Raw genomic sequence first — 12,471 nt, 5'->3', positions numbered from 1 at the left:
CAGGAAAATTCGGTGTGTTGAATGTAAGGATAACATTTCTGGTAGGTGTAAGGACACCATCCTGTTTAGTCATTATTCTTTTGGCACTGATGACATATTGTGCCTTAAGTTCTTCAGCAATTTCTTCATCAGGAACATTAAGCAAGTCCCATTCTGAAATTACCCCGTTTTGGGGTTACAGAAATGGGAAGACTTCCAACAGTCATTTGCTTCAGTCATTTCCAATCCCAATCATTCTAGACAGCTTCAGGAGCTGTCTAGAATGATTGGGATTGGAAGTTTCTATAAGATCTCCTGAGCGAAGGCGTTTGACAATTTTGGGAGTACCTGCTACAGCCTCTATGCTTTTCTGCACAAGAAATGGCGATAAACTACTAAGAGGTTTTGTTGACAACGAGTTTAAAATTAAAAAAGCAGGCAGGTCATATGAAGATTCATCTTTTTTTTTTTTTTTTTTTTTGAGTCTTTTTGCTTGAGACGACTCAAGTTCATGCGAGCACATAGGCTCTACAGTCAGTGATATTAATAGATCCATAATTGCTCCTTTTCGCCCTGAGTATTGAATTATACTCAGATTATTAGCCCCGCCACATGGAGGCAGGAGCGGTGCCACCAGTGACCAAGCAATAAGAGATTAGTGGTTAGTGTGTTAGAGAAAGTGGTTATATATATATAAAAGAAAGGTGTCTTTCTTTCCTTGATACGAAGCTTACTTCTTTATTTAGAAAAGGCCAAAATTAAATGAAGGGTTTTAACAATCTCTATAATCTGTCACTTAGAGAAAAGACGCTTTCAAATCACTTTGGAAATATCGCTATAATCACTCGCTTGGCACTCGGGGCCTGTAATGCTGCTCATATAGCACATGATCGATGCAGTTGGAGGAATCTGTTGGTGGCTAGAACAGCTCCTCAGAGAACTATGTGACTGGAAGAAGATCTATATATAAAAAACAGTTTCTTACCTTTCTAATCTAGTAAAGTATGTTTCTTTACTAAAGATTAACTATTTGTGTATTCATATAACTTCAAGCAAGGAAACAATTTTTCAGTTCAAGAAAGATCACAAATTCATGGATAAATTCACTTGATCCACAAATGTGCTTGGCCCTTGGCACCCAAAATTCATGAATGAAAAGCACACTGTGGCCTGAAAAGTTTGGTGGCAATTTTCAGTTAAGCATTTCTTTGTAAATTATTCGTAAAGCTTCCATCTGAAAGTTAATTTAAATGCACTCACTGATGAAATTTATATGATTGAAATGCTTATTGGTTCAACTGGATGCAAAATATAAATTAGCATTAGTAGAGGCATATGATGCAAGAAAGCAAGCTTACGTTATCAGCCAAAACAAAAAAAAAAACCCTTCCCATTTCACCAATCCATTCATTCCAAATGTTTGTCTAGTTTTCCCTTGAATTTATTTAAGCTGTCCACTTCTACAACGACAGATGGAAGTTTGTCCAGAAATCAACCACCTGCTGGCTAAAGGCAAATTTCCTCACATCTATTCTACAACTTTCTTTCCTCAATTTGAATTTATGTCCCATCAGGTGATTAATCTGGGCAAGAGGAAGAATCCCAACAGCACTGAGCTTTCTCAAACCATTCAAGGCCTTATACACCTCAATCAGATCACCTCACAGGTGCCTAATCCCCAGATACTGTAATTTGCAAAACTCTAATATAACTGGATAGATCCATCCACCCAGGTGCCTTTCTTATGTTTACCTTCAACAGTTTCTGCTAAACTTTGCTCTCAGTCATTACAAAATCATTTATCTCATTGCCAAAGTTTAATACACCTCTGACATTCCCCTTCCTAAATAACTCCTCGTGTGTAAATGCAGATGCAAAATACTCATTGTTTGCTAGCTACCTGAGCAAGATAATCAACAGTTGAACCACCAATCTCAAGTGGACCAATCTGATTCATCCCCTTCCTTCTAGAATTTACATAAGTAAAGAACTCTTTTCTGTTTTTCTTTGCATCCTTTGCCAAAGATTTCTTGTAATCTATCTGTCTTTGCCTGCCTAATGTCCTTTGTGACTTACAGACCAGCTTATATCTATCATAGGCTTCTGTGTCACCTGTTAATTTATATATATATACACCACGCATTTTCTTCTCTGCCACATGTCTCATTAGTTCATCTGACATCCATTTAGGCCTAAACCTTGAACAATATTTCTTAGTTGGTATGAAAAGCCTAGTAGCTTCCAAGATTAATTCTTTGAATGCTTCCCATTTAGAATTTGCTGTTGGTAACATTATCAGTTAGTCCCACTGTATAGAATTTAAATACTGTCTCAGACCACCGTAGTCACCTTTACGAAAAGAAAAACCCTTCCCTTTAATTATGTCTTACTACTGCCTGCTTTTGTTTTCACAAAATACAAAAAAAAAAAAAAGAACTCAAGAATTAAGTTTCTTTTTAACAGAATGTTTGCTTCACTCACTATTCTTAAAGAATCAAGCAGCAACTTTTTTTCATCAGAAGTAAAAATAAAGAGTTATATTAACAACTTTCAGGTTTTTTTTTTTGTTGTTGTTGTTTTAACTGCTTTTAATGTTTAAACTAGGGCCACTTAATTTAGTCACACAAAGCTACAATAATAAAAATAAACAATTCCAAATATTTCAGCAAAGTTACCTTTTTGTTTTTGAGGACTTGCTTTCTTTAAATTAAATAACTGTAAGAATTCGGCTTTCTGTGCATAGTCTGGTTCAAAACAAAGCCTTTCAGACAGTAGCGGCGAAACATTTGGAAGAAGACCTTTATTGTCGTATGTGTCTCCTTCTACTATTATTGGACTGATGCAACATTCACGAAGGAATCTCTTCTGCTTAAGGTATTTTTCCAGTTCTAATACTGAAAAAAAATAATAAAATTTTTGTAATTTGCATTGCCAGGAAATCATTTTCAGAACAATATAGAAATGTTAACATTAATAAGTTAAGATATATTTTAGCCCCCTCCCTTTGTATTGTAATATAATGGTCTTTTCAAAAAAATATCCACGCATACTTACATATATGCGTACGTGTGCACACTTTTTTTTTGCACATTTCATAATTCTGATCTTAGGAGGATATTTACCCGAAATCAGTCTTATGGGTTACCCCAGATATACAGGATTATTAGCCCCACACCAATGGTGCTGGACTAGTGAAGTTCCTCTCAAAATTAATGAGTCCATGATAACTGTTAGTTGAAGATAAAGATACAAGATTTTCTGTACCATCCTAAATATAAAAGAAGTTTTACTTAGTATGGGTTTTGCATCTTGTTAATTATTTCCCCAGAGTTAATGGATGAGAAAACCTATCTAATCATGTGGCAGCATTTGTTTTACTTTTAAGTATGGTAACAATAGCATGGGAACCTGATGGGTAGTGACACTACAGAGCTTGGAATATTAGAATTATTTTTGAATGATCCATTTAAGAGATTCATTATTCTTTTGAATAATGATGAATATCATTCAAACACAGGAAATAATATTCATTCTTGTGACAATTAGTGATATATGCAAAATTAAAATTTTGTATGCTTCATGGCTAATTTGAAAACTGATCTATCTATTACATATACAGGGTGTCTCAAAAATATTGATACAAACGTTTAGGGAAGGTAGGCAACATCTAAAGGAATGTGAATCGCATAGGAACCCATAACAGGAAACGTCACCGTAAGTCTGTACACGGCGCTGTTCATCAGTTTGCGAAAGGGAAAATTTCTGGTTTACTCATTCAAGCCATAGTCGCTGCACGAACAGCATGCATCAATGCTGTTCGTGCATATGAACTGTGAGCTGGCAGACATGCACCTAGTGTATGGATCAGCAAAGGGAAATGGACGAGCCGCTCAATGAATTTATGGAGAACGCTTCCCAGACAGACATGTACCGGACCACCATTTGTTTGCACATGTGCATCAAAATTTGTGCGATTATGGGTCATTAAGAGGTAACAGGAGTAGTGCGGGCAGACCACGTTCGACGCGAACTCCCACCATGGAAGAAGGTGTGTTGAATGCCATCCAGAATAATCCTACTACCATTGCCTCTGCCTTAGGAGTGTCTCGTTGCGCAGTGGTTTCTCCAAGAAAGTGTTCAAGACTTGAATTTTCCAGCCTATGTTTTGGTCACGGATGAGGCTTATTTCACTCGGGAAGGCTTATTCAATCAGCACAATACTCATGTGTGGGCCCACGACAACCCACACAGTGTGCGCCCCAACATCGCTTTGCAATAAATGTGTGGGCAGGTATGGTCGGTGACTGCTTAGTCGGCCCATACCTGTTACCATCCCGCATGAACTCTGCTAAATATCGGATCTTTCTTGAACAAGTTCTACCAGGGTTACTTGACGATGTTGCAGCAAATGTGAGACGCAACATTTGGTTTTAAATGACGGGGCGCCTGCCCATTATGGAAAGTATGTTTGTGACCATTTGAACAGACGTTTTGGGTGTCAATGGATTGGCCGTGGTGGACCTGTTGCCTGGCCCCCACATTCACCTGATTTATCAAGCCTTGATTTCTTTCTGTGGGAGGACCTCAAATCTATCATGTATGAATCGCCTGTGGAGACAGAAATGGATCTCGTGGCGAGACTCGTCTGTGTTGCTGCTACTGTCAAAGAAACTGCAGGTGTGTTCGACCGTGTCCGCCAATCCATGCTGCGTCGGTGTCGTGCATGCATTACGTCTCATGGTGGAACCTTCGAGCATCTGTTGTAACATCATGAAATGCATCCATCTCATACTCCATTGTTAATATTATGTCAAATAAATGTTTGCCACTAATTACTGTCTTGTGTCATTTCTGCTTCTTGTGCCTCTGCTACTACTTTCACGTGACGTTTCCGGTTATGGGTTCCTATGCGATTCACATTCCTTTAGATGTTACCTACCTCCCCTAAACGTTTGTATCAATATTTTTGAGACACCCTGTATATACATGAAGGCATATCCAAAAGTTCTCAGACAGAGTCAATGGAAAGAAATAGCTTAATTTTGTCACTGATCATAGTTGTCCCTTTCAAAGTAGTCCCCTTGTGAGTTTACACACCACGTCCACTGCTAAAAACACCAATGGAACTGATTTTTTAGGATTGCATGCAAGGCTCTCTGCAATTCTTCAATTTCCGGGATGTCTTGTCTTGGAAACAATGCCCTTTTAGCTGTGGTTTCATTTTTGGAAATGATGAAATCACAAGGGGTCAAATCAGGTGAGTAGGGAAGGTGGGGAACAACTACCATGTTTTTATTGGCCAAAAATTTCTGCACAGAGATAACAGTGTATGTGTGGGGGCACTGTCATGGTGAAGTAGTCAGTCCTTATTCTGCCATCATGCAGGATGTTTTCAGCAGACTTTTCCCTGTAAGATGCAGCAAAACCTCCAGGTAATAATGCTAGTTAACTGTCTTTCCTGGAGACCCAAATTCACGATGAACCAAGCTCTCACAGTTGAAAAAAGACCAACGTGTTTTTGATGTTGGACCTCACTTTCTTTGGATGTGGAGAGTGGATTTCTACTGAGACAACTGCTATTTCATTTCAGGGTTATAGCAGTAAATCCACATTTCATCTCTTGTTATAATGCTGTTGTTGTTATTTGGTTTTTAGGAGCATTAGCAACTAAGGCCATATTGCTCCGGTGCGGTGGTCATTCCCTGACCTTTCCGCATCCTCCGTATTTCTTGTTATAATGCTTAAGAAGAAGTTTTGATTATTTCTGACTTTATCCAACAGTTCCTGACATACAAACACATGCCTCTGTTTCTGCTCCTCAGTCAGCAACCAAAGCACAAACTTTGCAGAGATCTGTTGCATGTCCAATTCCTCTATTAAAATGCATTGGCATATTCCTAGCCTGTCAGTAATATTGGAAATGGTCTTTTGTCGGTCTTAATTGATGATTTAGCAAACTTTCTCATTGTTTTAACTTGTGCAACTTGTTTACGGGCGACCTCAATGCCCAGTCTTCAACTGATGTTTTGCCATGTTTGAATCACAAGAACCAATCAAATGTTCGTGTTCTCCCCACGGCATCGTCACCAAAAGCTGTTTTGAGAATCTCATGTTTCTGATGCTATTTTTCCCAATTTGAAGCAAAATTTCATGCAAATGTGTTGTTCCTTCAAATAAGCCATTTCACAAATAAATGAAACCACCAATCATACTTACCAAGCATTATAATAAACAAATGTGGTAATGCAACACAGCTGGCTATAGCAGCAAAATTCACAAGATTGACTTGGGAGATTAGATACTAATGCAGTGGCAGAATGCTATACTATTTGCAGTTCACACTTGAGGTTGTCAGTCATGGAACTTTGGGATATGCTCTTGTACACACACAAGTGTGTGTGGGCACATTTAAAATTTTTCACAGTTAATAGTTTCTTTAAATTGGGAAATGGAAGTCAATAGTTTCACTTACATATTTTATGCCTATATTTATTTAATTTTTAACAAAATTAATATTTTGTTATTTAAAGAGAAAAACAACATTTTTTTTAATATTTAATGTTTTTATTAAAAACTAAAAAATTATTCAGTAAGCACTGTGATCCTTTAAAAGATCAAATATTAGTGTACTCTAAGCAGAATTCAAAAAATCCAAAAAGGTTTTCCAGTCACCTGTCAGATAATCTCTCCTAGTGGCTTTGTTACTTTAGGGGGCACCACCTCTGCAGCATTAAGAAAAGAACTGAATTCTTAAAAATATTTACCTTCCAACAACAAGATTTACAGTCTTTTTCTCCTTTGTTGAAAAACTTAACCAGAATTGTTTACTTGGACGTGCCTGATAACACTGAACAAATTTTAGGCCTTATCTTGTTATGGGCATGAAAGTAAGTTTACTTTAAAGATTTTGGGATGCTAAACATGGAAAAAGTGCTTAAAATGGCAAATTAGCTCTTGTTTTCAAAAAAAGTAGATTTTTATATTTATACAAGGTAAAATCCAGGTGTGAGTGCAAGAAATGCATCTTCAATAACATGCTGCACCTCAGTTTTTCATAAGTAATGAGATCTTCCACAAGCTTCCTGTAGTTGCCGGCTTTAACATTTTCGAGAAAACCAACAAAACATTCCGGAAGGTTTTCCACACTAATTTCTTGTTATCACTAAGGACACATTCAAACTGTTTCTTTGAAAAGTTGCCTTATTTGTGGACCAATGAAAACACCTGCCTTAATCTTCTCTGTACTAAGTCTTGGGAATTTCTCTTTCAAGTTGTGAATGCAGGACTGTTCACTTCCAAACCCTTCACCTTTCATGGGCTCCAGTTTGATGTGGAGTGGTGGAAGCAAAACTTCATTTTGGATCTACCGTGAGGTTCAAATGCTACATTCTCTATTCCAGGTGTTAATGATTTTCATCGAGGCCAACTCCTCTTCTTGTAGTGCATATCCTTGGCACGGCTATCTCATTCACAGAGAAAGCAACAATACTTAGTGTAACCCTTTTGTAGTCCTAATAAAATGCCGATTACCTTTAAATCACCAAATATCTGCCACTTCACAGTTCTGATTGTGAGAAGGGGGGGGTGTTCTCCATGTGTGAAGTGGATAGTGCGAAGAGGATGTTCACCTAAGATGGTCTCCATTTTTTGCTCTCATAATTATGGCTAAGGGTTTGCTTAGTTGCTTTGCCATCTCCTTTAATATAACTGGATAGTCCCATCCACCCCAGGTGCTTTTCTTATGTTTAACTTCAACAATTTCTCCTCCACTTTGCTCTCAGTTATTACACAATCATTAAGTATCCTGCTACAATTTGATAACCTTCTGCCATTTTCAAACCTTAATAATTCCTCATGTGTGAATGTAGATGCAAAATATTCATTTAGTTTGTTAGCTACCTGAGCAGGATCATCAACAGTTGAACCATCGGTATCAAGTGGACCAATCTGATTCATCCACTTCCTTCTAGAGTTTACATAAGTAAAGAACTCTTTGCTGTTTTTCTTTGCATCCTTTGCCAAAGATTTCTCATAATCTGCCTTCGCCTGCCTAACCTCCTTTGTAACTTGGTTACAGATCAACTTATATCTATCATAGGCTTCTGTGTCACATGTTAATTTATATGTATCCCATTTTTCTTCTCTGCCATATGTCTCATTAGTTCATCTGACATCCATTTAGGCCTAAACCTTGAACAATATTTCTTAGTTGGTATATAAAGCCTAGTAGCTTCCAAGATAAGTCCTGTGAATGCTTCCCATTTTGAATTTGCTGTTGGCAACATCATCAGTTGGTCCCGCTGTATAGAATTTAAATACTGTCTCAGACCATCGTAGTCACCTTTACAAAAGCAAAAACCCTTCCCTTTATCCCTGATGGTAGTTACCTCTTCCTCTTTGTGTAAATCCCACTTCAGCACACTGTGATCACTGCCACCTAGTGGTTCCTTTATCTGCAAATTCTTAATATACGAATGAATTTGCAGATAAAGGAACCACTAGGTGGCAGTGATCACAGTGTACTGATGTGGGATTTACTTAAAGATTTATATTATGGTTCTAAAGTCAGGTGGTTTTCCCTCCAGGCAGATTAAAAACTTCATGATGCACACATGCATCATGACACAGTTAACATGTTAGTCTAAGTCACCAGTTCCCAACCGGTGGATTGCGAACCCCCAGGGATTCGTGAAAGTTCCCGTGGGGTTTGCACTAAAAATTCTGTAATGGCATCTGCTTAGATTTACATAGGTATATTTTTGTGTAAACTACAAAATAGCTTAATATTATTTTATGCAGTTTGGTTCAAAAGTTTATATTCAGTTGTGGTTTGGGTCACGCTCGCTCCCTTACATCACGAGCATGCATGACAGGAGGTTAGTGGGGGAAGGGATACGAACCTGCTGATATGTATTGCACTGTTTGGCTGTGGTAAAAGGGTTATAAAAAATAACTAATAATAATAAAATAAAATTAAATATAAAGTAAAGAATTGCCACCGAAAGAAACCACATCTCTCACAATTCCTTATAATTAGTTTACTATGTTACACGATGCACACATGCATCATGTAACATAGTAAACTAATTATAAGGAATTGGTTGTATATCTTGTTAAATAAATGTTTTCCATGATAATTTATTTTTCATTCTCAAAGATCAATGTTATGTACAGGTATTTAATAATAATTTTACATCAATATCACTTATAAAAACATAGTACTGGAAATATTTTATAATAAAAATTCAGCACTATTATACGATTTCAGAGAATATAGGCTTAGTAGTTTGTGATAAAAATATTATGTTGAAAGAGGTTCATGAGTCAAAAAAGGTTGGGGACCACTAGTCTAAGTGAACAGCTGTGTATGGAAGAAAAACTTCCATAAACACAGTTACTAGGAAGGTTGATTGATTGATTGATTGATTTGGGTTTTATTGGCGCACTAGCAACTAAGGCTATAATGCGCCAAGACCAGGTAATATCTAAAAAATTTAACATCTCGGTGACCTAATTAATTAGGCCACCATGTCCAGATCTGAAAACATAAATAAACAACAATAACATATAAATTTTAAATACGATTAAAAACCTTTATTGCTTTTAAAAAGCTAAAAACAGCAGACACATTGTCATTGTCGGATAAAATCTGACTGAGTGTATAAGGCTCAGTCAGATGATTAAAAGCGGTAAAACGGGTACTGCTAAAATCTGGACAGTCAATTAAAAGGTGTCTGATCGTTAACATTGTGCCACAGGACACACACATAGGAGGGTCATCAGCCCTCAGCAGAAACGAATGCGTTAAATGACTGTGTCCTATGCGGGTCCGGGCAAGAACAACTTCCTCAGTACGATTACTGCGCAGACTAGACTGCCACGGTTCAATTACGGGCTTTATACGATATAATTTATTCGCAGTCTGCCTATTCCACGAATCCTGCCATTGGGAGTGAATCTTCTCGTGTATTATTTGCCTGTAGTCTGTATAGGGGACTAACAGGCAGTGGTTATTATTGGGAATTGCTGATTTGGCTGCGGCGTCAGCCAAATCATTTCCCCTAATCCCAATGTGGCTAGGAATCCAGCAGAAGCGGATATCATATTCACGTTCATGGAGAACGTGAAGCTTCTGCTGAATGCTAGACAGAACTGGATGAGAATTATATCTCACAGATATTAAAGCCTGTAACACGCTGAGAGAGTCTGAATATAAAATGAACCGTTGGTATTGGCATTTAATAATGTGATCCAAGGCTAACTTTATAGCGTGCAGCTCTGCAGTAAATATGCTGCATTCAGAGGGAATCTGCTCCGATGTAGTGCTGTCTCTAAAGACAGCAGCGGATCCCACATATGATTCCGCCTTCGAGCCGTCTGTGTAGACTGGCACGAAGTCAGAATGTTCAGCTCGGTGTGCTGAAAAAAGCTGCAGGTAGACAGATGACGGAGTGTCCGACTTTCCCCAATTTCTAAGGGACAAGTCACATGCCGGGACATGAGCATGCCAGGGTGGAAGGGGTTGCTTTGGTGTTTGCGCAACCTTGTCTACCTTGATATTAAGTTCTTTAAGTAGCTCTTGGACACGAATACCAAAAGGGCGATTGGCAGTCTTACGGGTGTTGTATAAATTTTCCCATCGTGGCTCAAAAACGGATAGCCACGTAGGGTGGTCTGGCAGGGATTTCAGTTTTAGAGCGTAGTTTAGAGACAACTGCTTGCGTCGAAGCAATAACGGCGGTTCGTTTGCTTCGACGTATAAGCTCTGGACTGGAGATGTTCGATATGCTCCAATAGCGGTACGGAGAGCCAGATGATGGACAGGATCCAGCCACCGAAGTACACTGTCTCTGGCCGAATTGTATACCAGGGACCCGTAATCTAGTCTGGATCGTACAAGTGCACGGTAGATGCGTAGTAGGGTGCATCGATCCGCACCCCAAGATGTAGAGGAAAGAGAGCGCAGAATATTCAGCCCTCTTGTGCACTTTGTGCGGAGTTGACGGATGTGATCCAGAAAGGTCAACTTTTTGTCAAATACGAGTCCCAAGAATTTTGTATCCGCTGCTATTGGAATAGCATTTCGTCCGAGCCTTAATTCGGGTTCAGGATGAAGATTACGCTTACGACAAAAGTGTACGCAAACGGTCTTCTCCGGCGAGAACCTGAAACCATTTGTAAGTGCCCAGGAGTTGAGTCGATCAATGGCTTTCTGCAGTTGTCTTTCAATCACCCTCATGTTGCATGACTGGCAAAATATGCTAAAGTCATCAACATAGAGGGCACTGTTTACAGTTTGAGGAAGTTGTTCTGTGATGGAATTTACTTTGATGGCAAAAAGCGTGACACTTAATACTGATCCTTGTGGTACTCCCTCCTCTTGGCTAAAGGAACGAGAGAGTGAGGATCCCACACGAACCTGGAAAGATCGATTGGCTAAAAAGTTTTTAATAAAAATGGGGAGTTGCCCCCTAAGACCGAGGCTATGCAGATCTTTTAAAATGCCAAATCTCCAAGTTGTGTCATACGCTTTCTCCATGTCAAAGAACACCGACACCAAGTGTTCGCGTTTTAGGAAAGCATCCCGGATGGATGTTTCCAGTCTAATAAGATGGTCCAAAGTGGACCGGTTCCTTCGGAAGCCGCACTGGATATTGGAGAGAAGGTCATTTGATTCTAAATACCATATTAAACGAGAATTGACCATTCTCTCCAAAATTTTGCACAGACAGCTAGTCAGAGCAATAGGACGATAATTGGTGGTGATTTTTGGATCCTTTCCTGGCTTAGGAAAGGCAAGAACGATTGCCTGTCGCCAGGAATCCGGAAACTGCCCTTCAATAAAGATTCTGTTATACAGAGAGAGCAGATAATCCATAGATTTTGGTGAAAGATGTTTAACCAATTCATAATGGATGCCATCTGGTCCAACAGCACTTGCTTTGGAAAGGGCGAGGGCTCTTTTCAGTTCCTGAATAGTGAACGGCCCATTGTAGGGATAGATGTTCTTTGACTTAAAATTAAGTGCCTCTTTTTCCAGTTTATGTTTCAGGACCAGAAACTCTGGGGAATACGAGGATGTTGCAGAGATGTTAGAGAATGTTTCCCCAAGAGCATTGGCTATTGCAGTTGGATCTGCAATAGCGCATCCATTGTAATCTAGGATTGAAGAAGGGTGGGATGTATATTTTCCCTTCATTTTCCGGATTTTATCCCAGACTACCTTAGAATTGGTAGCCTGGTTAACAGATGATGTAAAACGGATCCATGATTCCTTTTGACTCTGACGGCGAATGTAGCGTGCTTTGGCTCGTGCACGCTTGAAAGCTATTAGATTAGCAGTGGTAGGATATCGACGGAATATCCCCCACGCTTTGTTTTGAGCCTTTTTTGCTGCTGTGCATTGTGAATTCCACCAAGGTTTGGGAAATGGTGGAAACCGGCCAGATGTTTTTGGAACAGCATTCGCAGCTGCTTGGACAATGATTTCTG

The 12,471-nt window shown here is 39.0% G+C and overlaps 1 protein-coding gene across 2 annotated transcripts in view; it reads right to left on the bottom strand.

Annotated features, from left to right (window-relative positions):
- The window catches only part of LOC150089910 (genetic suppressor element 1-like), a 488,677-nt gene that overhangs the window by 35,950 nt on the left and 440,256 nt on the right, over positions 1-12,471 (bottom strand). For both annotated transcript variants that reach the window (XM_090389701.1, XM_090389702.1), the window contains exon 12: positions 2,655-2,873. In XM_090389701.1, the coding sequence (XP_090245827.1) occupies positions 2,655-2,873 (219 nt within the window). The remainder of the gene's footprint in view (positions 1-2,654; positions 2,874-12,471) is intronic.

This window comes from Mastigoproctus giganteus, chromosome 2 (assembly GCF_048544385.1).
Source record: "Mastigoproctus giganteus isolate SK-2022 chromosome 2, ASM4854438v1, whole genome shotgun sequence".
NCBI lineage: Eukaryota > Metazoa > Arthropoda > Arachnida > Uropygi > Thelyphonidae > Mastigoproctus > Mastigoproctus giganteus.
Note: the sequence above shows the minus strand (reverse complement) of the source record. Positions and strands in the feature narration are given on the sequence as shown.